At 46.8% G+C, this 27,815-nt stretch overlaps 2 protein-coding genes across 2 annotated transcripts in view; both read left to right on the top strand.

Moving 5' to 3' along the window:
* Positions 1 to 27,815, top strand: part of LOC119400575 (DNA excision repair protein ERCC-6) — a gene marked incomplete at its 3' end in the record, with an annotated part of 295,855 nt that overhangs the window by 72,497 nt on the left and 195,543 nt on the right.
* Positions 11,004 to 21,447, top strand: LOC119399283 (DNA excision repair protein ERCC-6). Its single transcript, XM_037666100.2, has 2 exons — positions 11,004 to 11,221; positions 18,097 to 21,447. Exons 1-2 carry the CDS (start codon positions 11,040 to 11,042, stop codon positions 18,515 to 18,517), a joined length of 603 nt encoding a protein of 200 aa, XP_037522028.1. The 5' UTR covers positions 11,004 to 11,039; the 3' UTR covers positions 18,518 to 21,447.

Raw genomic sequence — 27,815 nt, 5'->3', positions numbered from 1 at the left:
AGTTTACGAATGATAAAAATGTAGCAATATGAGAAAAGATGACGTGTTCCATGATCTTAGAACAAACACTAGTGAGCGAGATTGGTGAGTAGTAACCTGCAAATGAGCGGTCACCTTTCTTGAAGACCGGAATGACCTTCCCAACTCTCCAGTCTAATGGGACTTGACCTGTGTCGAGTGACTGCTGAAAAAGGATTGACAATATGGAACTGCATACATGTTTAGTATTTTTCAGAATTTGGCGTTTATGCCATCTATACCGCATGACGAAGAGTTCTTTAATTGGTTAATAACTTTTACAATTCCCTCTGAATTGAATTCAATCTTTGGCATTGGCGGAAAAGCAAAATGTGGAAAATCAGGAAGTTCGTTGTTAGGTTCGTTAGTAAAAACGGAACAAAATACAGAGTTGACAGATGGAACGTCACAGTTGGCAACGGGGGATCCAGAAGTGTCACAAAGAGAGACTGTGGTTATGTCGTCCGGTTTCATAATTTTCCAAAAGCGGCATGGGTATGTACATGTATTACCATGTACATACATTGTCACTGGTATTACCATTAAGATGTATTACCAGTGACAGTTTGTATTATATGCTGCAAATCACTTCTTGAATGCTGCCCTCTGTTAAGAACGAGTAAGAAATGGGTTTTTTCGTAAAAATATTATGTTGGCATGCCCGCAAAATCTTTCCAGGAATAACTGTCTTCAATCTTTTCAATATTTTTTTTTTGTGTGTGTGTGTAACAGATACGGCAAATATCACGTAAACTTCGGAACTGCATCAGTTTTGAACTGGAGAAGCACCTGATAACCAAAAAAAATGAAGTCCACGAAATAACGAGGACGAGATGAAATATTTTAATGCAGATTGTTTACGCAAAATGTTCATCTTTTTGCACAAATGTGCAAAAAGATGAACAAATGGCCAGGGAAAAGCAAGAATGGGAAAGTACACCTCGAATACGGGCAAAACATAAGTCACCGGAAACAGTGCGCAGTATGCTTACGTAAAACTTCACAAATGTACATTTAAATATGCAATCAATAAACGGAACTAAGCAATGATCACTATACATAATGCCCAACTGATATGTCCTTGGGCCAAGCTGCTGTCTCGGACGCACCATGTGGACAGAACTATAAAGGAAGAGCGCAGAAATAACGAAAGAAACTATTTCAAAACTGTTTTAAAAGTGCGAACCACTATTGTGCGCTCAATATAAAAGGGAGGTTGCCGCTTCTAGTTCGAAAAGCAATGAAGAACAAAAACGACAAATGAAAGTAACAAACAATGCTGCTAGTACGGCTTCCCAATAGTTGAATTTGTTCGGTAACGCCGCGTATGCCGACCTCTCAGTGAACAAGGTGAAGCTGTCGATTGGCTCTTAATGTCCACCTGATGCCCGTATTCTTATGCTTATATTAGGTCACAGTGTTAACTGCTAAAAAGGTACAAAATCCTCTCGGCTTTAAAAGGTGGTGAACAATAATATTGCGTCAGAATTACGGGCTCATTGACCTGAATTCTGGAACAGCAGTGTCTTTTCCTTTCGTTTGCGCTGATTTTTGTCCTGCTCGGTAACCAAAGGACAACGTTGACCCGGCGAGGAGCTTAGCGAAACGGTCAATGACTTCCGACACGCTGATGTCGACATTTCTGTGGGCGTACAGAAGTGCCTGGCCAACCATGCGTTCCTCATACATCGTGAAGCGTAAGTAGTTCTTAAGTAACCTCATGCTTGAAAACGTTCTCTCTGTGCTGGCAGTGGTCACGGAAGGGTGACTAGAATCCGGAGTAGCTTGTACACATTCGCATAGAACCTGCTGTCGCAATGACAGTGGGCATCGGTTCCAGTACCGGGGCGCTGGTTTGCTGCTTTGTTCGCCCACTTTGTCCACCATAGTCGCAGTTCTCCAAAACCAGCCCTGGTTTCGACATCATGTGCAAAAACGGTCAGGAGATTTTCTGCTCCTTTCTGCCAATCATCTTGCATTGGTGGTATTACGGATGGTACAATTAATGAAAAGTCCTTTGGAAGTGCCCTGTGCTTTTCGAACCGTTGTTTTAACTGGGCTTGTACGTGGTCCATGAATGGAATGAACAGTGTTCTGCGAAATATTCTTCCACGCTTTCGAATCCATTGCTCCCAAGGTTTTGCCTCCGGACACCGGCTCGACGGCTGGTGATCTCCACATTCAGTTTTTCTGCCAATGCCTGCACTTGTGCAAATATTTTTGAGAAAGAAGCATTCGTGTTCTTGCGGTCACTTTCAATTGTCTGCTGTACGAATTCTATGTCGTCAATGGCAGCGCTCATGTCGATACTCCTCGTCTGCAGCTCCTTTAACAGTGGCAAAGTCAGTGCTAACACGTGCTCCGTCACATGCAGGCTTACAAGGAACGCTGGTGAAAAGAGTGCCAACATTAGACTGTTTGCCTGCACTGGACTTTCGCCATTTCCGTTAAACTTAATCTCCTCTAGTGCCGCGATCAACGGTTCAAAGAGGCTCACAAATGAAAGCACTGCATCGTGCTTCTCGGCCCAGCGCTTTTCGCATAGTCCCAAAAGGCGCTGCCTTGTAGATTCAGGACAGCTCAAACTTATCATTTTTCGCAAAACGTGTGAGCGGAAGATTTACGGAAAAAGACTGACGTCGCCTTCAACTCCCAAAACAGTTTCGAATGTCTGTGATGGAGCATGCCGCACACACAACTAGGTTAAGGGAGTGACACGCTCAGTGAGTACATAGAGTGCGGCTGGATATTTCTCACGAACAGCGCAGCTTGAACACCATTCGTTTTGCCGGCCATCGAACGTGCACCATCGTAGCCTTGACCACAGAGATGCTGCATGTTAATTCCCATTTCTATAAGGAGCCTTATGATGGTGTCGGCGAGGGCCCGGCCATTTGGTCGTGAATTGGCACAAAGCCTAAGAACACTTCTTCGATTCCGTTCGCATCCTTATTAAGGTACCTTGAAGCTGCTCGATACCAGCAACATCCGTCATTTGGAGAAGCAGCCTGCAGCGTTTACTTTTGCGACTAGGCTTTTCTTGATGATTGCAGCAGAGATTTCTATAATGTGGTTTTGTACATCTGGTCTAAAATATGAGGCCTTATTTGGGCAACTTTCCAAATGCTTTTTTTAGATCTGTGTCTCCACAACCTGCGCGCATGCGAAGCAGCTCTCTGAAGTTGCCTGTATTTGTAGAGGAGGCTGTGCTTGAATCCATGGGACCACTGTCTCTATGTCCACGGAGAGCCACACCTTGCCGCCCGCAAAAGAGAACTGTCTCAACAATAGGCTGTAACTTCCTTCGGGTTTCTCTTATTTGAATTTGCCTGCCATGGTCCAGCTGATCAACAACACTGGGCACATATCCTGAGAAGGTTTGAAAAAAACTATCGGCTACCAGATGAGCGTCAGTGTGATATTTAGTGACTTCATGTGCTCCGAAGGCTTCGAGGGCGTGCTTCCACTTTTAAGTGGCTTGGATACGAGGGCCTTAGTGTGCGCATGTTTGCCCTTGCCAATCTCACTTCTGCTAAAAAGGGCACACACTCGACAAAACGCACCCTCTTGAAGCGCTGAGTAGGTAAGCCTTTGGTACCTGTCCAGCCAAGCCACGTAAATCTTCGTTTCTGCTTAAAATCGTTCATATACTTAAACATATAGCATGGCAAAGGAATCCAAGGAGAAGCTAGCAGTTGATGTTTTGTGTCATCATCCACTTTTGAGCCATCTGTGTAGAGCCCGATATCAAACTTGCTTAGAACTGCTATTTTGAGGGTCAGAAAAAAGATAAATAATTAAATAAATGATAATCAGGCTCAAGCCCAATAAATCCCACCGCCCGGGTGACGCCGCTGGTTGGTGGTGTATGAGAGCACGAAAAATTTCGGGGGGGGGGGGGCTGAAGCCACATAAGCCCCCCCCCCCCTGGCTACGCCCCTGGTTCTGAGGCATCCCGACCTCGCTTCAAACAGTAAAGCGCTTCTTGAATTGTCATAAAATGTATCCGTGCTTACTTTGTTTTGATCCTTTCGGTACTTTCTCAGAGCCGGTTTTTTCTGTTCTTTCCACCTCTCGGACTTTCTGCTTAACTCTCTTTGTTACCACGTCACTTACACTGCCAGCCGTTACTTGCTGGTGAATCTCCTAGTTCTTTTAGGGGCGAAGCTCCTTAAAGCGGCACCCGTTCGTCCCCGTCGTAGTGCGTAACCAGTCTTAACGCTAGTACCAGATCTTGACCTTCAAGGTGGTGCCAGTGGGAGATTTCTCCTGTGCGTTGTTGAACAATAAAAAATTCGCAGCGTGCGCATTAACTAAAAGCCGACTTCTTCTGTCTCTCATTCCCCATTAGCAGCCATTGTTTACCTCTAAGGTAGTGCCTGGTGAGATTTCTCCTGTGCGTGATTAAACAATAAAAATTCACAGCGTACATGTAAAATTAAAGTGAGCTGCAAGTCGCCATGACTCTCATCGACCCTTTAGTATAAACCGGCCCGATCTCACGTCGTTGATGATCTACTGGGCGTAAAGCTGCGCGACGGCGCCGCCAAGATCCTGCCGTACGAGAGCTTCGCCCCACTCATCATCATTTACCCCGTGGATATGCTGTGGAATTTTTCTCCACTGTGAGTCAGTGCTCTTCTTATACAAATACCAGAACGCTTTCTCTTCTCATATTTTTTAAATGCATGAAGTCATTACAGACTTCAGCTCCACTACACGTCTTCATATGGTACAGTGAAGTGTAATCTGTACCTTGCTATTATTACAATGCGCTATTTTTAGGCATAAGGTAAAATGTGGACTAACAAAAAATTGCGTAGGGTAAAGTAGAGTAATTTTGACCGTGATGTAGGGTATTTTCTAAAAATTGGTTGGCAACACTGGCCTCTCACCGCACTTTCTCACCACATCATTATAGCGACATGCGGGGGAAGCCTTGCTCGGTCGTTGGCTATGCACCAATGACATGATCACGAATGTCATGTTACCTTGCTGAAGTGGTCATGGTCGCAACAATGGGCTTTGCCTACCCTTTTCACGGCAGAGGAGGGTGGGAAGGCCGAGCAAGAGACCGAAACCGGCTGAAGCAGGTTGTTCGGCATCATGTTCCCATCCTACAAGTGCGTGCTTATCTCTTTATCACAAGTTATGGATCACTGGTGTTTTTTCATGGCCTTTTAACCGCAATTGTGTGAAATACCACACCACATTGTTTGAAGGCTACTTTTGTTCTAGCGAGGCAGCTCATGTGCATTGCCTACAAAAATAGACATTTGCGAAATTTCTGGGAGAGCCATCTTGATTAATGAAAGTGGCTTTTTTTACTTCAGTATGAATGTGCAACAAAAAAAAAAGGACACAGATCCAGTGCAAACTTTCAACTGTGCTTATTGTACCACTGAACCGGTTTATATTGTCACGTGGTAGTGATAGTGAAGAAGCCAGCAGTCACACTGGCAGAGACAAAACTGTTTATTGGGCGAACCTGTGCTCAAAAAACTAGGTAGTGCGAAGTACAAGCATTGTACTCTGTACACTGACAGCGGCGATCGCATTCATCGGCCATCGGTACTCTGATCGTCTGTGCAATGCATTGGCTTTTTACCTGAGGGATCGAAACTTCCAGCGCTATTGCTGGTGCTTGTGTTAGCTCTTGAATAAACTCGACTACTCATGTTTTGCACGCAATCGTAACAGAGCGATTTGAAACCATCACAAAGCTTCTCAAACATTGCAATGCAGCCTGCACTGAGCAGTGCTAGCAGTTTTTTGTGGCCCAATCACACATAAGAATAAACTAAGCTTGCGTCGCAGTATATTAAAAGAGTATGAACTGTGCGTGCGTGACATGGAATCAATAAAAATAGTTACGAGTCAAGTAATGCCAGCTTGTTGGGTCAGCTATGCAAGCTGGCAGATCCAAATGCCATCCCGTCCGAGAAGTGCACTCAGTGTGTCCTTTGCCTTGTCTCTTTGTTTTTGTCACGAAATAGTACTTATTACCAACTTGCCCAGAATGCTGCTCTTAGTAAAGCTTTCTTTTTTGTTTTGAAGTACCTTTCAGTGCAAGAAAAGTTTCCATGTGGAGGGGTAACCTATTTTCACACACGTGTGCGCAAATAATATGACATGAAAAAACTATAAACTTTTTAATAATATGTATATGCATTGATTATTTATCACATAATGCACTTACCAATGAACACAAGATGAACACATTTCAAGAACACTAAAAATTTTCAGTATATTTTCTTTGGCACATGATAAGTTAACATTGATACAGGGAAGTATGAGTTAATATTGCATTAAAATAAAAGATAAGACTATAAAATGGAAAAAAAAAATCACAGTTTCACCTCAAGGGTGAAGCAGTGGATGCAATAGCAACAAACTGGAACACTGTACAAAGGAGCGCTGCCATCCAACTTGTTAGGGGTACTGACATAAATATTTTCAGTTGTCGTTTTTTTGCGTCAAATGAAAGGTCAAGCCCTCAAGAGCCTAGAAAAGGTAGTGCTAAGTGCGAGTGCGCTCTGAAAAAGTAATTACAGTATGTTTTTAAAAGCTAGTTTTGGTCACGACATAGTATGAGCTTCTCATCACGTGCTCGCACAATATATAGTGACATTTCCACGGCCGCTCCGCACCGTCGTTTCGTTGGTGATGCACAAGTGGCCATTTTGGAAGTTTTGATGACACACAAGTGGCCACCTTGGAAGTCTTGGTACCTAACGTCATCACAACTAGCCAGACTGCTGCGTCAAGTCACCAGAATTTGTACTGTATCCTGACGTCAAGCTAGTCGATGTCAGTAGGTGCGCTATGGAAAAATTGACTTTAATATCAAATTAAATTATCAGCATTTGCTGTATTGAAGATATTCGGCGCAACTTGGCATTCACTTGGAAAACACTCACATCCACACACGCTTGCACTCAAGAACACACCCCACACACGCCTGAGTGCAAGCGTGTGTGTATGTGAGTGTGTTTTCCAAGTGAATGCCAAGTTGCCTCGAATATCTTCAATAGGACAAGTGACCAACTAGCCCAACAACAAGTTCTATTAAGCATTTGCTGAGCTTCACAGTTGCTCAGAGTCGTCTCTGTATGGCAGAGTAAACTCGCCTTGGAAAAAAGGTGTCAGTAGCCCTTTAACATCCACTCTCGCGTAACTCAAAGAAATGCGACAACTGCAGCGAGCGAAATGACCTTCACACTATCTACTGCTTCAATGCAAATTGAGCAGTGAGAAGCCAGCACATAATAAGCCGTCTGCCGATTGCTGTTTAAATAGGGCGCACGCCCGGCTGATCGAAGTGAGTGCGCAGAGCCCTCTTTTTTTGCACAATGAAAGCCTCTCCTCCCGAGCTGTGATGGTCAACCACCCTCGCACACTTTCACTTGCACGTATGATATGCAGGGAAATGTTATCGCAACTTGGACTTATACAGAACCTCATGGCGATGGCAAAAAAGCACCTGGAGTGTACAGTACTCACAGATTGAAACATGGTAATTTTAGGGCTAAGTAATACACATACTGTCCTTTCCAGCGTCTACAGTTCATGTCATATTGGCATGATTTTTACCCGAACACTGTCATGAGAGCTAACGTTACCTTTAGCAGCCAGATTTGCAACGACATGACACGAATGTCACGAACAATTGCTCATAGCAGTCGTTATAACTAAAAAAACAATGTTGCATTTCTATTTGTGAGGACCGTAAATGCTAGCAGGAGTTCCTGATTTGAGATGAAGCAACGTCAAAAATAAATGCTGACAGTGGCATTTTTCGGAGTGGAGATGTCTGTGCTCTCTGAAATAAACGTTCTTGAAGGCTTACTAAGGTCGAGCGTTAGGCTAGTTGGTGCAGCATAATCCAAACGTTTCACAGCGCATGCAACGACGACGAGCAAAGAAGAGACCCCCTTCTCTTGCCCTGTGTCAAATCTTTGTGCTACGTGCATCACCAATATGTCCAACTTCACACTTTTGTCCACACAAAGTCTCTTCTTCCTTTTTTGTCAGAGCACAGAGTCCAACTCTCACACGGCCGTTCGATAGTGTGCAGTGGCAACGCCAAGGAGCAATTGAAAACTATGGTCCAGAACGAACGGCGACTGGCATTGCAGCAGAGCAGACGGACACACGTATCGGCTTTCCGCAATACATGTGTGCGCGTCTGTACAAACTGATGCCACTTCACTAAAATGCGCGTGTCACGTGGAGCCTATCAGGTTGCTTGCTGTACCGTATACGCGTGTCTGCCGAGGAAGTGTTCTTCGTACCACTATGCTCCAGGCCGTACATTGGGGCGACGAGTAGCTTGTTAAGACGACAACGAGCATCCTGTGAGCGACGCGCGCTCCGCGATGCTCTAGCAGTCCTAGCAGAATGGAGGCACAGTGCATTTCTGAAGTCACCTAATGAAAGTGTGCACTATGCTTACAACAGCTTATTGTTGTAAGCCAAAGCTTGCTGTGGCCCAAGCTTGCTGTATGATATGCGTGTGTTTGATGTGATGACCAGTGATGCTGGTGATAAAAACAGTGCAGCAAGGTTTCATGGCACCCGTGTCGTGGACTTGAAAGTGGTCCTGCACGAGGTGGCAGGCGCAGTGTGCTTCGGCCTTAAATGTTTGCAGTATGCTTAGATTAGCGCTATGCCACATGCGGGGACGAGCAGATAGCTGAAGAGGATTATTGTGATTAGTTTGTCCGAGATAAGTCGTACAGTGCATTTGTCGGCGGCCGCCTCCTCGCCCTCGTTCTTTCTGATGCTTACCATAAAGGCCCCACTGCATGCGGAAGCATGGTAAGCACTAACCGATAGGCTTAGGATGAGCCACTACAGCTTAAGCAGCCAGTGGATACATTAGCAGAGTTTTCATTTGGGCTTGTTGGTACAGCATCGTCGACGAAACATGGTCTCTGAGGCTTGGTTGGGGATTTATTGCAACTACGTTTCAACCGTTAGTACATTTAAAGCGGGTGCGTGTTAACTGTCATTTGTAGGTGAGGCCTCACGAACAGAGGCACCTTTGAGGGAATGCTAGATAGTCCTGTGACCCATTGAGGGCTTGACTCAAGCATGCACAGTGCCAGCCCAAGCAGACGAGAAGGATTCCTCATTGCACCTGCACAACCTCGCTGTCAGGCAGTCCCACCACGGGAACACTGGCACCATCGGTCACACTGCTACACCTGCATATGAAGAAGAAGACATTGCAGACACACGAGTGGCATGCAATGAAAACAGTTCATCAGGGTATAACGAGCATCGCTATTAAGGTAGAAAACAGTGACATTGACCACTTGAACTTTTAAAGGGGCCCTGCAACACTTTTGTAGCACGGTCACAAAACGCTGCCGATCGGTAGTCGAGGCTCCTGAGAGCACGCGAGCCAAACATTATAGTGCAGCATGCAGCCTGGGATTTACAATAAATTCGCAAAGTCAGCTAAAAAGCGCTTCCTCTTCTCTCGACAAAAATGATGCTTACAGTGTCACAGGCAAGTTCCACGCCATTGGCTGATTTGAACATGGTGCGCTCGGTAGTTACTGCGGCCGCCGCGAGAGGCCGTCACTCACCTTCACGCGCACGCGCGTGATCGCACTAAAAGTGCGCCACGTGTTCGAAAAAAAAAAGAAAAGAAATTGTGCTCAAGGTCAGGAGGTGCACATGACGTACCTTCTTCCCCCGTGCCATCCCCCCCTGCTTAGCTTCCAGCGCTTTCGTCGGGGCGAGAGAAGAGAGAAAGCAGTTACAGCGTACGACAAATTTTTGTAACTCCGCTTGTACTGGACGGATTCTAAAAATTTTTGCGGCGTTAGATTCGTGAGGCAACAAGTTCCTTTAGTGAAGCCATTTCATGGCTACTTGGAAAAGTGTTGCAGGGCCCCTTTAAAGCAATGAGTCTGTAATATCATCTAACGTAGTCGGTGCATTTCAGAGGTTGAGGGGCATCACCTTTAACTGATAAACGAATTACCAGTAACCGGGCCTTACCTCCGTGGAAGATAGGCTGTACCATCAAGGCAATTCGGGGCATTGTTAATGTGTGGCCAGAGGTGGGACTTGTGCAGCGGTTGCACCATCTTTATACACACGATGTAGTAACAGTCACTGTCTGTTGCACAATCCACTTAAATACTGCACTGAGCTACACACAACTAGCTAGAGGCATTCGACACTATGGGGGAGCACTGGGTGGCTTAGTGACGCTGTGCATTTTCACTCAGTAGCAGATAGCTGTACGAAAGTGCGCATAAGCGTTGGGGCCAGACGAGTGATCAGTGTTGCTGTGTTCTCTGTCATAGTTTCTACAGCTTCTGACACACACCAGTACTGCTCAGTGAAAGTCAATTGTGCTTCATGAACCAGGTAATCCGCTTCAAGAATTTGCTTCTTGAAAGGCCTTGATGCCTGGCAAGTCCAAGGGCCTTCACCTGGAGCATCTCTGTGGTAACAGGCTTGTGGTCCTCTCAGAGATGCCTCAAGAGCTCATTATTTGAAGTCTCTTTGTTATCACTCCTTTGCTTGATGACTTGCTGTCAGAATGGACTTTTTCAGTTTTGATGGGTTGGAAAGGCACGTTTTAAAAAAATGTTTAGTGCATAAGAAATGCAGGGACAAAAAAGGAGGGATAAAACACGTGCGCTAACTTTTGCCTTTTTTTTTTACATTTAGAGCATATTTTGTGCCTCTCCTATTTTTGTGTGCTGTTTCTTATGCGCTAAAAGTTTCTTGAAAACATGTGCTACCAACAAGGCCGATGTCCTACCCTTGCAAACACTGAAAGGATGGGCTACTTACCTGTTGCCGTTCTCTTCCACATGATAGTACACTGAAATATGTAATACATGCATTCCTATAGTGATTGACCTTAGGCCTCTTTACTGCCATGTTACATTCGTAGTTGCCATCATTAACTGAGCGTTCTTAGTCGTGGTGCTGTTTGGCCTTGCATGGCCCTTACTAGTGTTGTGACAACTCTTGCAGGTGTACACTCGGCAATGCAGCATGATTCTATCGTGGATTCTGCGGCTCCTGACTATGCTCTGGTGGAAGGCGAAGCTGAGCGGGTTGCCCAGCAGGCCATTCGACGGCTGCGAGAGTCTCGCAGGCGCTGCCTGTCAGCAGTGTCGGGAGTGCCCACCTGGACTGGACTGCATGGCTCATCAGGGGCTCCTGCCAGGCGGGTTGCACTTCAAGATATTTCTCATACAAGAGAGTGAAACAACCGCATACATGCATGTCTCTGCATCTTGCTAACCGTGTACTGACCATAAAACTGTTGCCACGTAGCACAAAAATGAAAAAAGGAGGTGGAAAAAGCAAGGTGAGGGCGACCTAGTTTCCCAATAAGTGGCCATGTTTTTATGGTCAGCGCACAGTGTTAACTGACTAGTCCAACAGCGGGTACTTGAAGTGTTGCCCATTCCTCTGGAGTACACAACCCTCCCGAAAACATTGTTTTCGGGGCAGGCAACAGCCGTTGACATAAGTTTATGGTAACACCTCCTTTGCAGTAACTAGCTTCCACTCAGGCGAGGGCAGCTTTTCTTTTGTTTCAGTAAGTGCAATATCATTTTTATATGGTTTAACTCTTTCACTGTAAGTTCTTTTGGGGGGCAGTGCAGCATGACGCTTTCTCAGTGTGAGCGTCACGTATCTCGGGAGCGCTTGTGAGGGATGGGATTGAAAGACACACAGCACAGCAAACACTTCATCTAACGCAACAACCCTCACACAAAATTAAATACAAATAGAATACGTGCAAGTACACTATACGAAAAGGGTGCTACGGCTAAACTCAGTGCCTAGCTGTAATGGCAGTCCGGCCACACTGGCCTCGCGGTCACGTCCGTAAAGGGGCGTCCTTACTGTTCGTGCGGTCGGTGCAACATCTAAGTCGACTCCCTTGTCATCCGTGTTGCGTCGCACTCGCCGTCAATGCTCTTGAGGAGGCCCTGCAGTCGTCGTTGCTCAGGACCAACTTGACGATCTGCTTGTTGCCGGTTTTCCGGTCGTCGTCATGGCCATCACAGAAGTGGACGGGCTAGGCCTAGTTGCCTCCTCGCTCTCTTGTTCCAAGTGAGTCTGAGGCTCAAGTGACGATGTGGCGCCCTGGGGACTGTCCTGTGAGTCCAAGCCATTCTGCCAGCGAAGGTGGAGCGTTGCAGGTGCTCCGGGACCCGCTGTCACGAGAACGCTGCGACTCCGTGGTAGTCTCACCCGGTCGTTGCCAAGATCGACGTCTGTGTCACGGACTCTTGGTGCTGCATCTCCGGACCCGGCAACCACCACTCTCTTCACCGGTGAGATGCTGGCCTCTTCGACCTTCTTCGAACGATGCCCCACAGACAATGCCCATTCTCTCTTCCTGGGTTTTTCACCACGGCTTGGGTCGCGTGCCTCGAGCACTCCTCCGACCAATTGCGTGTGATGATGTGGCAGAAGTGCATACCATCCGAGGAATTTTACGCTCCTCGCGTACCATTGAAAATTTCGATTGTTGGGCGCGTGCCTCGTGCCCCTTACTCAGGAGAGTGAAGCTTCTTTCATGAAGGTTATGTTATGAACAAAATAGTTTATTCTTGGTTAAGAAGGTTGAAAAAGAAAAGGTAACTCCTGTGTTCCTTCTATTTCTAACTGATGTAAAGCACCACTGACACCGCATTTTCTGTGGCTTGGGCTCTTTAATACTACCGTGTTAATACAGTATCTCTGGTTCGATATGGAGAACACAGTGATTCCACTCCTGCACCAAAGTGTGCCAAACTGGATTTACCTGACAAAACTGATATAAATTACACACGGGTGAGACGCATATTGTGCATTTTTGATACGAGTCCGTTTTCCTGCGCCAAGCTGCTCCAAAAGCATAAAAATCGAAAAAAATTGCGCCGAACTGCTCCAAAACAGCCTCAAAAGCAAGAATTTTGATGTCCATGTCAGCTTCAGTAGGAAAAAAAAGGCTGAGTTGACATGATTTTTGAAGCAGCGCCAGGAATAGCAAGAAAATAAGACATTCGCAGAACACATTGGACACGCCCAAGCGTGCTCCTTCTATGCCCCTTTCTACTGAAGGCTACCATGGTGCCGCCATAATCTCCTCTGGACTGTTGTAAATATCCGTGACCCTGCGAAAGATATGCTGCCGTGGCCCAAGTGTACTGCTTCTGTTCTAGGATGTGTGTTCTGGCGCTACTGTCACTTAGCGAAAACTACCGAGTTGCATGCGTAGCGGGGCTGACTCTCAGTTTCTTTGTCTTGTGTAGCGTGTTCTTCCAGTCGCTGTGGTTTTCTTGTCGACACTGCTGTGTGTGATCACCTATACGCATGCGTTTGCAATGGGCGAGTACCTTGTTGCATCAACACGGCGTCAATTATAGCTTCCTGCACGTTGCGAGTCTCTGCAATGCTCTAGCGCATAGGTTCTCAAACTGGGTTTCGCGGAAACCAGGGGTTCCATGAAGAACATGCTGTTTTACACCCATCAGCAACTAGTTTATTTACTTAGATGAGAAAATTTGCATTGTATTTTGCAGTTTTGCAGTTGAAGCCATCGCACTCCGCATCTGCACATCGGGTGTCTACGGGTAGCGAGAGACCCACGTGGTAGCAGCACTAAAGACTCGTCATCTAGTGCGCACCATGAAACTAGCACGATGCGCGAACCTGTGGTGAAAGAATGCACGGCGCGCTGGTAATTGACGCTTGTGAGCGTTCAAACCAGTTCAAACGACATTAACAGGCACCTTGGTGCTTTATTCGTGGCTCATGACACATTGGGAATCGCGTGGCAGTTTTCATACACGCTGATATGTCGGTTTTGTAATCAAAACGCACAGCAAGCTCTTAAGCTTTGTTTAACCATTGGTGTATCGGTGGACGACTGTTTTGCTGTACGACTGGCATGCCTCCTTTTTTGTTTTGCAAAATATAAAACAGGCCTCTGTACGTCCGCCGCTTCGTTTGCCTAACACATTGCTTACGCTGCACGGTACCTGAAGCATGCAGTGTATGATCGACGGGCGCTTTACACGACTCACGGAGTGGTGCAAGGTGGGGGGGGGGGGATCGCAAGTCTATGTATTATCGAGAGTTCTACATCAATGGTGATGGCCTTCGGCCTTCGATATTAAAGAAAAGAGAATTGGCCAATGCGGGCAGGGTTAATTCTGTGGTTGCGCGCATCGAGAGGCGTTATAAGTTATACCTCATTAGCTCGAACTCGCATATCTCGAAAAATCGGCTAAGTCGAAATTGTCCACGGTACCAAACGGTTTCCCATAGGTGCAATGTATGTATTGCCCTTTATCTCGAAGTATTTCTGTGCCTGCTTTCGGTTATCTTGAAATCTTGACTGAGAGAAGAACAAAACTTCGCCGCTGAACCGTTTCGCAAAATATTAGCGGCAAAATGTCATACGTTTCACAAGGCTCGCGCGGGGCTGCCGCGCTTACGATGAAGTGGCCACTGTTTCTCAAACGTGAAGTCAGAACCTAGCGGCATAACAACTTTGTTGAGCAACCCTGTGTGAGTCATGTGACGCTATAGATATGGTGGCTAGAAGGGGCAGTGTGACGGGCAGGGGCCAGAACGTGCATATACGCGCAATGAAACATGGCGGCAGGTCTAGGCGGCGCTGCGCGCGTCGGGAGCGCGTGCAGCGGTGTTGGTACAGCGTGGCTGAGGGCTAAGTATATAATTTTATTTTATTTTTTGCGCATTTTTCGTTATGCGGGCATGCCTTTGTTGCACGATAAACTTCCCATGTATGATGCAACTTGAGCAATTTTATTGAGTTGCCAGTCTCTGCGCGAGATATGCGATACGGACGGCGGAAGGGTGTTGACAGTCGCCCGTGTTATGTAAATTCGTGTTAGACGTTCGTCGCGGATACGAGGTACTTCTCAACTTATTTTATTCTTGTTGTTCCCTAGTTACACCCCACACTCAATAAAGAAAAACAAGCTCCGGTTCGCACGGAAACTATACTAACTGCGCGAGCGCAACTTGAATATTTCGAAGAGGGGTGTTTCAGTCTTCGCACTACACAGTGTCATTAAATCCGAAGCCACTCTTTAAATTGCGCACATAACACTGTAGACAAGTTCGGCTTGGCAGGACGAGAATTTTCTGCTTCCGAAGGTGCTAATAGAGCTTCGGACTCCTCATGCGAAGCACCACACACTCTAGGATCCAATTCTCATACAGCATGCCACATGTCGATTTTCTTTTAGCTGCACTGAAGCATGCCTAAATTGCCATCTGTTGTTTCTGAGGCAACTTTTTAATGCGTTCATTTAATTCATTCATTCACAAAACTTTATTAGTCCTGAAGCACGGTCTTATTCAGACCGAGGCGGGCCGCGTCCACGTCGGCACCGTTAGGCCGAGCCTTAGGGCGCACAGTTCTGCGTTCATTTAATGCCTGATCTCCAATTTGCTCATTGGAAGACTTCATCATGTCGAGTTCTCTCTGTACGTTCAGCAGCTTTCGTTGCGCAGCTACCAGACGGCGGTGAGTGTTGGCATGCATGCATTGCAAGGCGTTTAACTGAATTAAACGCCATGCTTCCGTGATTGCTGATTTTGCAAGAGCTTTCGTAGCAGGGGCGTAGCCAGCGGGGGGGGGGGGGGGGGGGGGGGGGGGGGGGGGGGGGGGCAGGGGGTTCAAGCCCCCCCCCCCCCGAATTTTTCGATTTTGCTGGCCTATATATACACGCACACATACAAACACACGCACAAACATACATAAAGTATGGTTGAACCCCCCCCCCCCCCGAAAAAAATTTCTGGCTACGCCCCTGTTTCGTAGGTACTTGCAGTGCATGCAAGGGCCCTTACTTTAGCACGTAAGGCTGTACTTAGGAGAAAAGTACAAGCCGGCAAAATACTCATATTTTTCGCCTGTGTTTGGTTTCATATCACAGCCAGCACACAAAACCAGAGAATGTGCGCTGTTCAGCGCCAACTGCGCCTCATCTGGTGAGGAAACATTGCGTTTTAGGTGCAGCTTGCCCCTAAGAAAAGCGGAACTGACTGTTCCTACTTGCTGAACGGCCTGTTCAAACTTCACCAATTTCGGCAGCATTAGGGGATCCAACTCGGCATCCTCTAACTCGCAAAGGCCGAAAGTGACGGTCCCTGGTTCAGTGGAAAACGATAGTTTGTTCCAGCTTGTGTGAGGAAGTTCGATGTTGCGGCACACATATTCAGTACTCTGCGGCTCCACTTTTATCGTGTCAGTATGTACAGCTTGGGTAAACTCCGATTCTGCGGCATGTTGTGCTTCTATTACTTGTTCACTTTCTTCCGGCGCCTTATGCTTTACCGTAGTCCTTTTTTTAGTCAGGGGCTCACCTTGTTCACAGAGGTTTCTATCCTTCCTTCTAGTCGGCGTTTTCTTTGTGAGGTATTTTGGCGCATCCGGGAACATTGTACGAACGGCGTCCTCTGCTAGCAGCGGCCGATCGCGTGGAATTTCAACCACCTCACCATAAATAACATGACGATAAGTCCTCTATATAAACGTTGCCTCGAAGTGACGTTCACAAACGACGCAGTCGTTCGTTAGTTCCTTATCGCCCCGTTTTATGGCATGGTAATAGTGTGTCGCTATCCGGAATCATTCACATGGTGCCCGCCCAAGTCACACAAACACAGTTGCAGGTGTGGAAGTTTGCGCAGTGCCAAATACACGTGGCTGTAGCGGCGAAGACCCCGCGCGCCCGCGCCGCCTGCGCGCTCCCGACGATGGCCGCGCCCCTAGCGGCGTAAAAAATGTCATCGAGTTTTGTGCGCCTCTCTCCCACGGCGCGCATATGGCGACCGTCACACTGCCCCTTCTAGCCACCATACTATAGACATGCACAGAAGCAGGCCCTGCAAAATAGCACGGGTCGTACACGTCGTTTTGTTTACCGTCAGAAATGCGATTTCAGCATTTTATTTACGCAAGGCACGTCGCGCGGATTTTTTCAACGGCCGTGCGATGTGGTGAGGATAATGCCGCCAAAGCAAAGCAAGTCACTGATGCTGCTAAGAAAGGTAGCCCTAATCAAGGAAGCGGATTCGAGGCTCGAAGTTTCCGGACGTCAAAACGGTGCTGATGGTGTGGTTGCATCGCGCGAGAGGAGGCCCTTCCAGTCACAACTTAGCGGTGGGCTACACTGGTCACGCCTGCAACGTCGGCTGGTTTGACAGAAGCGAGCTCGTGGGGAAAGGGCGTTGTCACTGGCGGCCAATGAGGACAGGCGTTGCGCAATGACGTAAGCTAGCTTGGTGGCGTGAGCATTGTGCTGGCATGTTCGGACACGTAGCTCGTGCGGGAAAGACCAACGCATGGCTCGCACCGAGCAAAAAGGCCTGGCGGCGTAGCCACGGTAGCCATGTCGCCGATCAACGGCGGTTCCCGGCGCTCGAGCCGCGTGCTGCCAGCACACGCGCTAGCTGGGGAACGAGGTGCCAAAGGGGAGGGCGCGCTCTATTCCCACAGGTTCGAATTCCTTCTGGACTATTTTTCTTTGTGGGTTTTATACATATACATATGTACAGTATACCACGGATTTAAATAGGACAATTTAGGTCAAAGTAACGCACATACTTTCGTTTCCACAGTCTTCAGTTCAGGTCATATTGGCGTAATTTCGACTCGAACGCGTAGATCAGAGCCAGCATTACGTGTATCTTTAGAGACCAGACTCGTCGCGACATGACCTAGTTACCTCGAGCAATTGCGCATACCAGTCGTTATAGTAAAAATAAAATCGCGTCTTGTTTGAATTCGTGGGTACTGTACATACCTATACGTACACGGAACAGCACTGGTAGCACCAACGTTGACCGCAAGAAACCAGCCGAGAGTGTCCATATAATTGCCATCACAGTAATATCAGAGGTGGTTTACGGGCCCTTTAAAATTACACATGCCCGAGAATAAGCATAATACAGCAGTATTGGCTTCCCTTGATACACTGGTAAGCTTGTAGAATGGGGCAAGGCAGCAGTTGTAATCCTGATTTCAGATACCTGAACAGCTTTCTTCCTGTCTTTTTGCAGGCCTCGCTTTGGCCCCAGAAAGGTCCAGGCATCTCCGTGCAAGCGACCTGCGACAAAGCCAGGCTTGCTCCCGGGTGTGTTCACGCAAGAGGAGCCATCGTCCTCGTCAACTCCCGCATCTTCAAGCGAGCTGCTTGCCTGTATCCGAGCCAGGAAGCCGGCCGAGTCTGTCTGTGCACCCTTTCTGGACACTGGGGAGAGCAACTTTGATGAGCTGCTCTCGGATCTGCAGACCTTTGTCGCCTTCGGAGCAAGTGTCGATGGCCAAGCGAGCACCAAGGAAGTGCTGGCGGCCTTCAAGGACAAAGTGCAGGGAGGCACCAGTGCACCTGTGTTTAAGGCCCTGCTAAGCAAGATCTGCGAGTTTCATAGGCGGGAAGACGGCGAAGGAGTCTGGAAGCTCCGGCCCGAGTTCCGATAGCCTCAACACTTTCGTTTTTATTTCTAGGTGTGCACTCTCATGCCAGACACATTCTAATGTATTCGCGCTGAGTAAAAGGCACGAAAGAGTAACTATGGTAAGTATGTACTCGTTCTCTTTGTTAGTCTGCGGACTCACGGGCTTGTGGCGATCGACGGAACCTTATGAGAGGTCATGACCTTCTGGTTTTGGGAAGGACTGCGGTGCTCGAGTTCCTGGCAGCTGTAGGCCCAGCGAAACGGCTGAGGCAAGCGCAGTTCAGGAAACGAGAGCGATCAGGCCAAGTCCAGGTCACCAATTTGTGGAAACAGGCAGACGTCGATGCTGGGAGTTCACAAATTATATATTTCATCAGAAGCCATTTAGAGAGACGCTAACAGAAACAGGCACAGCCACCTCGTGCATGGCGTGTCGTTGTCTTCTCCTGTTCGGATTCTTGTGGCACATGCTAGCGTGCTACAAGTGTTTTGTGCCTTTTGCTCAGTGCAAGTATACTCAAACCTCATTATAATGAACTTGAACAGAGAGCCGATGTGACTTTGTTATTTTATTATGTAGCGGCACGCCCTCGCTCCCGCTTACAGCGACACGAACTCCGAGCGGTGCGCTCAGTGCGCACCCGCTTACAGCGCCCGCACCGCGTGGCGCAATACGCACAAAATAAAGATCATGTTCTCTCTTCAGCGACCATCATGTGCTGACGTACATTCCGCTGCTCGCCTATGCCTGTGTCTGTCTATAGGCTGCGTGCAGACTTAACTCCGCTGCTCGAGCGAAGGCATCCCTAGCGGCAAGAAGTGCAGATTTGGCGGGATGCTCTCACACGCTCGCAATGGGGTGAAATTGAGGAACGATGCCTTTTACGATTACTATACTTTTCGTGCTTTTCGCGCTTGGCCAGTGACCAGAGCGACGGTCCGTCCGCGTTATCAACGCGATCAGTCAGCCGCAGGTGGTGGACGATAAGAATAACATATCATAAAACGTCGCTCCGCGATTGCACCCCTGCTCGCTCCCGCTGTGACGGATCGAGGTATTTTCGCGGGCAGTTCGTTTTGTGTCTGTTGTGCGTTCGTAGGAATGCCGAGCTCCACAAATAATTGCTGCTGTTGTTGAATGCAATAACACCTACAGGAATTATCCGGGAACGCATTTTTACCGGTTTACAATTAGAGAATATGAACGGAATCGGCGTAAACGGTGGATCGCACTCGTTCGACGACGAAAGTGAGTTCTGTGAATACATGGGGCATTTTTTTTCTGGGGGGTGCATTTGCCTGTGATTGTTGATCTGCCGAGCAACACCTCTTCCACGATGCTGTGAATGTGCCCCGCTTCGAGGAGCTCCCTGCCCTTCAGGTTAGCTCCTCGGAAGAAACTATCTATATCACGTAGCTCTCTGAATTCAAATGTAATAATTGGCACGCTTTGCAGTGCCATGGCAGCAAAACACAAGCCGCGACGACGAACTCGGCTGCACTGGTTAATTCGGCGCAGAGAATGCAGTGCTATGGCCGTTCGATGGAAAGCGTCTTTTTCATTCAGCGGCCGTGACAGTGCAATTGGTGGTATCGCCAGTTTAAACCTGCCGCTGAGTTCGCTGGTGCATAAGCCCGAGGGTGATAAGCTGTGATTGTTTAGTGAGCGAGGCGGCCCGCGTTACACGTGCGCAGTTTCGCTCAACGGGCTCGTAACCTCCGTTGTCTTCCCCCAGCTCATGCATTTTATGTTGCCGCGTTCGCCTGAGGATACACGAGGTCAGGCGAAAAGAAGCACATGCGCTAACGCTACGTTCTCTGACAGCTGCTGATGCCATGCTCATTGGGACCCAATGGCTGCCACAGAACATCTCAAACAAAGAATCAATACTTAATCAGCGTGAGAGAGCTGAGTGATATTGACCTCCGCCTCCTGTTGCTCCGTTCGAAGCAGAAGCAACAAATAACGACAGTTTGTGGCCACTACTACCAGGTCCCTGTGAAAAAGTATTCATCGCTTCGAAGTGGTGCTGTAACCCATTTCTCGAGCACATGAAGAATCGTCGTGGAGCGGTGAGAATCACAATGACTTTAGCAGACCTCAGTCCTTCTCTAGGCTTGATTCCTGGAGACAGACTGTGCCAAGAGTGTTACGAGCAGCGAAACGCAATAGCCCTTGATGCTTTGCTCCCAGAACATCATGTCTACGATACGCAAAACAACCAAGAAAATCCAGATGCCCTGCACGTTCAGACTCTAGACATTGTGAACGTAGCCCTGGCAACCATTGGTGAAACCATTGGTGAAGCGGCGACAAAGAGCATCGTACGTAAAACAAAAAGTTAAGAAAATTGAGAAGAACTTCGAGAAAAAAATTTGCGCGCACCTTGGCTTGGATGATCTGCAGAATGCGGTCGCAGATGCCACTGAAGAGTATAGCCTCAGCGACTTTGTGTCATTACAGGGTGTTTACCAACCTGCAAAACCTGGAAAAGTGAGGGAATTTGAACACGTCTGGAAAAGTCGGAATTTGTGAAAAATCTGGCCAAGTCATGGAAACTGACTAGTCTTTCAGATGATCATGAAAATATTCATTACCATTGATCAAAGCTTAAAAAATCGTTCCTTAAACCACACAGAACAGCTAAGCAGGAGCATAGTACAAAAAAAAAGTGCATAGCTGGTGCTTCTACTTTCCGAGTACAACGTTACTCACGCTCATAAAATTGTGCATGTCTCGGCTCGACGGCCTTCTGGTTAGGCTAGAAGTGCCATCAGCAGAGGGCAAGGTGCACAGATTATGTGACTTGTAGTTATTATTATTTACTAAAAAGTGTAATTTACAGGTGTGTAAATTGGACTGGGATACAAAAACAGTAGTAAAGTAAATATGGTAATCCAGATCGGATCCAATCCAATCCCCATCTCAAGCTGCCTGAGCTGCAGCCATATTGCCATTCTTCTTGCGACGCAGTGAGTTGCTATGCCTCTTGCGAAGAAGTGTTCATTTAACTCTGATTGGGTGAACGCGGAAATATCCGAGCACTCCTCATGGATTAGAGCAGTGCCGAGCGATACAAGTAAGGATCAGTGTGCAGCATGCCAGAAGACATTCACGCTTAGCAATATGGGCATCGCTGCCGTCTCCAGTCACGCTCTGAGCAAGAAACACCTAGCTGCTGTGAGCGTGGTGCAAAGTGCTTCCCAGACAAACATCCGCGCGTTTTTCGGTGCTGGACCCAACTTGCAGTGTTCCGTGACTGCTACGAGTGAATGTGTATCGGCTGTGCCAAGCAAGAGTGCTCAAAGCGTGCCTACTAAACCAGTGGCTGTCGCGCCTGAAGGGAAGGCATCCTTAAATGGGTTTCTAGTCAGGAAATGTGTCACGAAAGCAGAAGTTGTTTGGTGTCTGAACACTGTAGCGACCCATGGATAGTTTCGTTCAGCAGCAGCGTCGGCAGCGCTTTTTTCCATCATGTTCCCCACGTGCAACGTCGCGAAGACGATGCAAATTGGTAAGGACAAAGTTGGCTATACAATTTGTTGCGGTACAGCCCCGTACTTCCGCAACAGGCTGCTATCAAAGCTGCATGGTGTCCCACACGTGGTCGTAACTTTTGACGAGTCCCTGAACAAAATTGCTCAGAAAGAGCAAATGGACGTTTTGATGAGGTTTTTGGACCCAGCGGGCGACGTCAAAACCCGCTACCTGACGTCCTGTGTTTTAGGACACACTCGCGCAGAGGATTTAGCTGCCGCTTTCAAAAAGGCCACCGAGAACATTGAGCCTGGCAAAAATACTTCAACTTTTGATGGATGGTCCAAACGTCGATTTGAAGTTGTTGAAGTCATTGAAGGAAGAGTTTTCTGCGTCTGATGGAAATCAGAATATTGTGGACATTGAAGCTGCGGACTGCACGTTGTGAGTGGTGCATTTAAAACAGGCCACAATGTCACAAAGTGGAACACAGTAGTGTTTCTTAGAAGCATATACAATTTATTCAAGAAAAGTCCCTGCACGCCGAGCCGACTATGTCAATTTCACAGGGAGCACACTGTTTCCGCTAAAGTTTTGCTCAGTGCACTGGCTGGAAAATGGCAAGGCTCTTGCTAGGGCACTGCAAGTCCTCCCGAATGTGGTCAAATATGTTGAGCACGCGAAGAAAGAAAAGAAACCTCCAATGTGTGGCAGCTATGCTCATGTCGAGATGGCTGTGAAAGACGAGATGCTGCCAGTAAAGCTAGCCTTTATGCTTTCAGTATCAGAAGAATTGGAACCATTTTTGGCTGAGTTTCAGACAGAGAAGCCGATGCTGCCTTTTCTCGCAACAGCACTGGACGGCCTGTTGCGGTCACTGCTGGGACGAATCGTGTTAAAGGAAAAGCTGGATGCTGCAGGCACATTTTCAAAACTGATGAAAATTGATCTGGAGAACCCAAACAACATCATTGGTATAGCTGCCTTTGACATAGGCCTTGCCGCCAAAAGTGAGTTGCGAAAGATCACTAAACCATCTCACACTGCGGGGGTAAGTGTCAAAAAAGAATGCATCTAATTTATTAAAGCCTGTTCAGCAAAGGTAATTGAAAGATCACCTCTGAAATACAAGCTGACAAGGGGGGCCAGTTGCTTAAACCCAGTAGTTTGTACCACTTCTGTGGAAGCTGGACAGAAGCAGCTGAGTGTTGCACTTGAAGTACTTATAGAACACGGGCACCTTACAGGCCTACAAGGAGAGGGAGCAAGTAGATCATATGTACAAGTGTGCTCGAACGGCACTGCACAAGTGCGTTTGCAAAAATTTGATCGCGCAAGACAGCGCTTGTAGAAGCGGTGAATGGAACTCTGTGTAAGTTCTCATGAAGAGCTACTGCTGTTTGTGAAGATTGTGCTGTGCCTTTCACATGGAAATTCTTCCGTGGAACGGGGATTTTCGGTGAACAAGGAATGTCTTGCGGAAAATATGAAGGAGGAGGCACTTATAGCACAAAGGTTAGTGTACGATGAGGTGTCTGCAGCAGGTGGTGTTGCAGAAGTTGACGTAACAGACAAGATGATAGACATGGTCCGTAGTGCCAACATCAAATGGAAAGAAGACTTGGAGAGGAAAAAGAAGGAACGGTTGGACGTATTGGATGCTGAAAGGAAAAAGAAGTGGACTGTGGCTCTTGTGAAAGAGCTTGAATCAAAGAAGCAAAAACTGATGGAAGACGCACAGCTTCAGGTCTCCATGCTGCAGCAAGAGATTGAATCTTTGAAACTGTGACGGCATTGCCGATGCGAATAAACGAGCTTTTCTGTTTGTCGAGGGACAATTATTGTGTCTTTTAATATTTTATTCATTGTAAAAGATGTTTCAACCAATAAGGGAATGCAATAAAGCAGCATGGTTTTCATTTAATAGTAGCACCTCATAATTTGTTTTTACAACTCAAGAGTTTGTTTCCAATGCGCAGTTTCTTCCAAGCAGACGAACTGGTCATGGAAGTTGCTTGAAATGGTCATGGAAAACCTGGAATAGTCAGGGAATTTGAAAAAATTTAATTGGTAGACACCCTGCATTAATGGATGAATTGAGGCGTAAGTTTGCGCTGGAGAGAAATCGGGCAAAGCGAATACAAATACTGACTTTGGTGCCCACAACTTGGCGACGGAATAGGATCATTAGGTTCTTTGGCGCTTCTGAGCGAGAGGCACGTAAGGCCATGAAACTGAGGACAGAACGTGGCATACTCAGTATGCCACAAAAGAAGAAAGGTCGGCCAATTGCAAAAGAGTTAGTCTTCAGTCGACCAGTTTTTTGAAGATGACAGCGTTTCACACTGCCTTCCAGGAATGAAGGATGTGCTGAGAGGACATCAAAAGCGTATATTGCTAATGAATCTTTAGAAGCTCCATGAGACTTGGAAGAAAAGTCTCAAATGACCGGCGGCTTCTCAACATTTGCAGGGCTGCGCCCTTCGCATTGTGTTTTAGCAGGCGGCCCCGGTACGCACACAGTTTGTGTTTGTGTAACTCACCAAAACTGCAAGCTGATGCTGCGCGCCTCTGGAATACACAACACACAAGAAGAGCTACTGGCAAAAACAGTGTGCTCTCTAGAGAATGAGGAGTGTATGCTTGGCAAAGGTGGCAACTGCCCGGGCATGGGCTACGTTGAAGAAATGCTCAAGAACTCGCTTCATGAGACAGAAGACAGTGGGCGCTTGAAGGTGCAGCAGTGGATAAGTCGCACGCGCGCTTCCATCTCGAGACACTCGTCTTGCCAGAGGATGAGTTTTATGAAATGTTTGTTGACATGCTAACCACTTTGTATCTAAGCGACAGGCACAGTACCTCAGAGAACTAAAGGAGAAAGTGGACGACACGGAAGCAATCGTTCTCATGGACTTCACAGAAAAGTAGTTTTTTCGTGCAGGACGCGCCCCAGCAGTATCACTGGGTGAATGCACAAGCATCGCTGCATCCTGTGGTCATATATCACCGACAAACAGACAACACTTCCCGACAAATTTGTCTTATGTGCTTTGGTGTGATCTCGGATGCGTTAGAGCATGACACGGCCTCTGTTTATGCTTTTCAAGAGGCAGTACTAGAGATACTGAAACAAGATCTTCCATCTATCAAAACTGTTCACTACTTCTCAGACGGCGCGCCTTCACAATATAAGAACAACAAGAACACGGAAGCAATCGTTCTCATGGACTTCACAGAAAAGTAGTTTTTTCGTGCAGGACTAGAGATACTGAAACAAGATCTTCCATCTGTCAAAACTGTTCACTACTTCTCAGACGGCGCGCCTTCACAATATAAGAACAACAAGAACACGGAAGCAATCGTTCTCATGGACTTCACAGAAAAGTAGTTTTTTCGTGCAGGACGCGCCCCAGCAGTATCACTGGGTGAATGCACAAGCATCGCTGCATCCTGTGGTCATATATCACCGACAAACAGACAACACTTCCCGACAAATTTGTCTTATGTGCTTTGGTGTGATCTCGGATGCGTTAGAGCATGACACGGCCTCTGTTTATGCTTTTCAAGAGGCGGTACTAGAGATACTGAAACAAGATCTTCCATCTATCAAAACTGTTCACTACTTCTCAGACGGCGCGCCTTCACAATATAAGAACAACAAGAACAAGAACAACAAGGCAGCAAAAGCCAGCCTGCAAAGACCCTATCACCAACAAATACTTTCACCGCACCAACTTTTTACATGGGCTTAGGATAACATTAAAGGTACCAGGACAATCTGGGTGCCGAGGAGTACCGTCGAAGACAAAAGGGCAAAGCTCTCTTCCAGGTTCATGACAGCGATTTGTGTGAACAAAACGTGTCGGTATCATCACTCTAAACCGACATCGAGCTCCACGCTTGAAGCAGGACTGACATCTTACACTTCAACACAGGAAGTTTGCGTATCCAAAACAAGGTGACCAACTCAACAAAATTGACCTACACGAGCAGCTAATGAGGCCATGCAATAAATGCAAAGGAGCAAATGGCTTATCCGGGCGTGACATCGCAAAGGCCTTGTGGTGTGTGCATCAATAACTACTTTGTCGACAATTGTCGTTCGCGTCCCGAGTAGGTGGTTACATATCTAACAGGATTAGAGAAATATTCTCAATAAAGTTGGCTATGAATACCATTCACCTAAATCTCGTTGGGTTCACTGTTACTCATAGTGTATTTTTCACGTCATCCTGCTGTTGGGCAAGTTGGTTATTCATGATGAATGAAAATAGCGCGAAAAAACGTAAGACGCTTGTGCAAGGCGTTTGTGCTGTAGCCTTCTTCGTCTTGTCTTGCGTTTTTTAACACTATTTTCATTCATCATGATCCTCCTAGTTAACGCTTATGAAAGTGATTTCTGCCCGCTGTACCCCTTCCCGCATAGGCGGCCGCACACGCATACTTCCAAAACAGCGGAAATGCCCACTGTGTATTGAGCTTGCTAAGCATGCGTTAAATATTGTTACGTACAGAGAGGTGCAGGGATCGATACCCACCATCTCCAGCACAACGATTTTACGTATAATGACACGATGCGTGACTATTTACAAGTGCACTGAGGTGCACAGCATCGTCCAATATGGAGGACAGCACCCACACCGGACAGGCCAGTGCTCTTCGTCGCTTTGTGTAAGCAGAACGGCTCACATGGTTTGTGGTAGCTACGTAGCTATATTTAAATACTCATGAACTCGTCGTTATACCTCCTCTTAACCGAAGAAACCACCATCGGCACGCCGCTGGTTTGTATTTCCCACCAACATGCTACCAGGTGACGTCGAAGCACCAAAGAAATATAATCCAGTGTAGGTAGTCAACTTCAAAAAATTTTTTCTCGCTTAAAACAAAAACTACTTCGATTAAAGTTTCTGTGCACAGTGTTATTATGATGCTCAATCATGTCCGTTGTTCCGCTTATTTGGCCAATGTAGCGTTTTTGCCAAGTTGAGGATTTTATTTTAGAGCCTATGCGCCGCACACAGGCAAAACAAAAAATTTTAAGGGATAGTACGTTTTATTGGAAGTACTATAAAAATAATTTCGTTATTTAGTCTACAACCACTTTTCGTAACAAAATATCCGAAAACGCTACAATTCACACAATTTTACCTACGCGCTAAGCAGTCAGAAATATGAAGCTATTCAAAGAAATTGTGCTATAATAAAAGAGCGATGCTCGGAAAGCACAAAAAATTAATTATTGAAAGAATGCGCGAAACGGTCGATTTACAGCGAATATTTTTTGCGTACCTGCTTTGCAACCATATCGTGAAGTTCAAATGGCGCTCATGTGCTCAAAAAATTTTTTCCGCTCGAAATGTTTCGGGAAAGTACTATAGGACTAATGCCCATATGTGTGTAATTTAATGAGCTGCTACTTGTTGATAAGTCTCGCTACATAACTGAATCTAAGACCCGCATAGTGCGAAACAAACATAGTAGGCACGTTAAGGAAAATAGATTTCACAAGAATTGCTACAAATACTCATTCTTCCTTTCGACAGCACGTGACTGGAATTGTCTCCCTGCAAACATTGTAAACGAAGGGACTCGTGATCAGTTTTCTGCACTTGTGTCCGAATATTTCAACAATAGGGCGCATATCACTGTATCGCTGTATTCTATTGTTCCGTTGACTGCTTGCTGTATGTTGGATGTATTGTTACCACTCCTGTCTTGGTCCTGATGTGGACCGACAGTATCTGTAAATAAATAAATAAATTTTCTCAGATTTCTTCCAAGAAAATTATTTTTGTCAAGCGCCCTAGCTGGGACCTTTGGCGTGGGATCACCACGTATC

This window comes from Rhipicephalus sanguineus, chromosome 7 (assembly GCF_013339695.2).
Source record: "Rhipicephalus sanguineus isolate Rsan-2018 chromosome 7, BIME_Rsan_1.4, whole genome shotgun sequence".
In the NCBI taxonomy this organism is placed as follows: Eukaryota; Metazoa; Arthropoda; class Arachnida; order Ixodida; family Ixodidae; genus Rhipicephalus; species Rhipicephalus sanguineus.
Note: the sequence above shows the minus strand (reverse complement) of the source record. Positions and strands in the feature narration are given on the sequence as shown.

Coding starts and splice junctions, on each gene's coding strand:
- LOC119399283 (XM_037666100.2), top strand. CDS start 11,040: ATGCAGCATGATTCTATCGTGGATTCTGCGGCTCCTGACTATGCTCTG. Junction 11,222..18,096: donor TCATCAGGGGCTCCTGCCAG/GCGGGTTGCACT, acceptor GTCTTTTTGCAG/GCCTCGCTTTGGCCCCAGAA.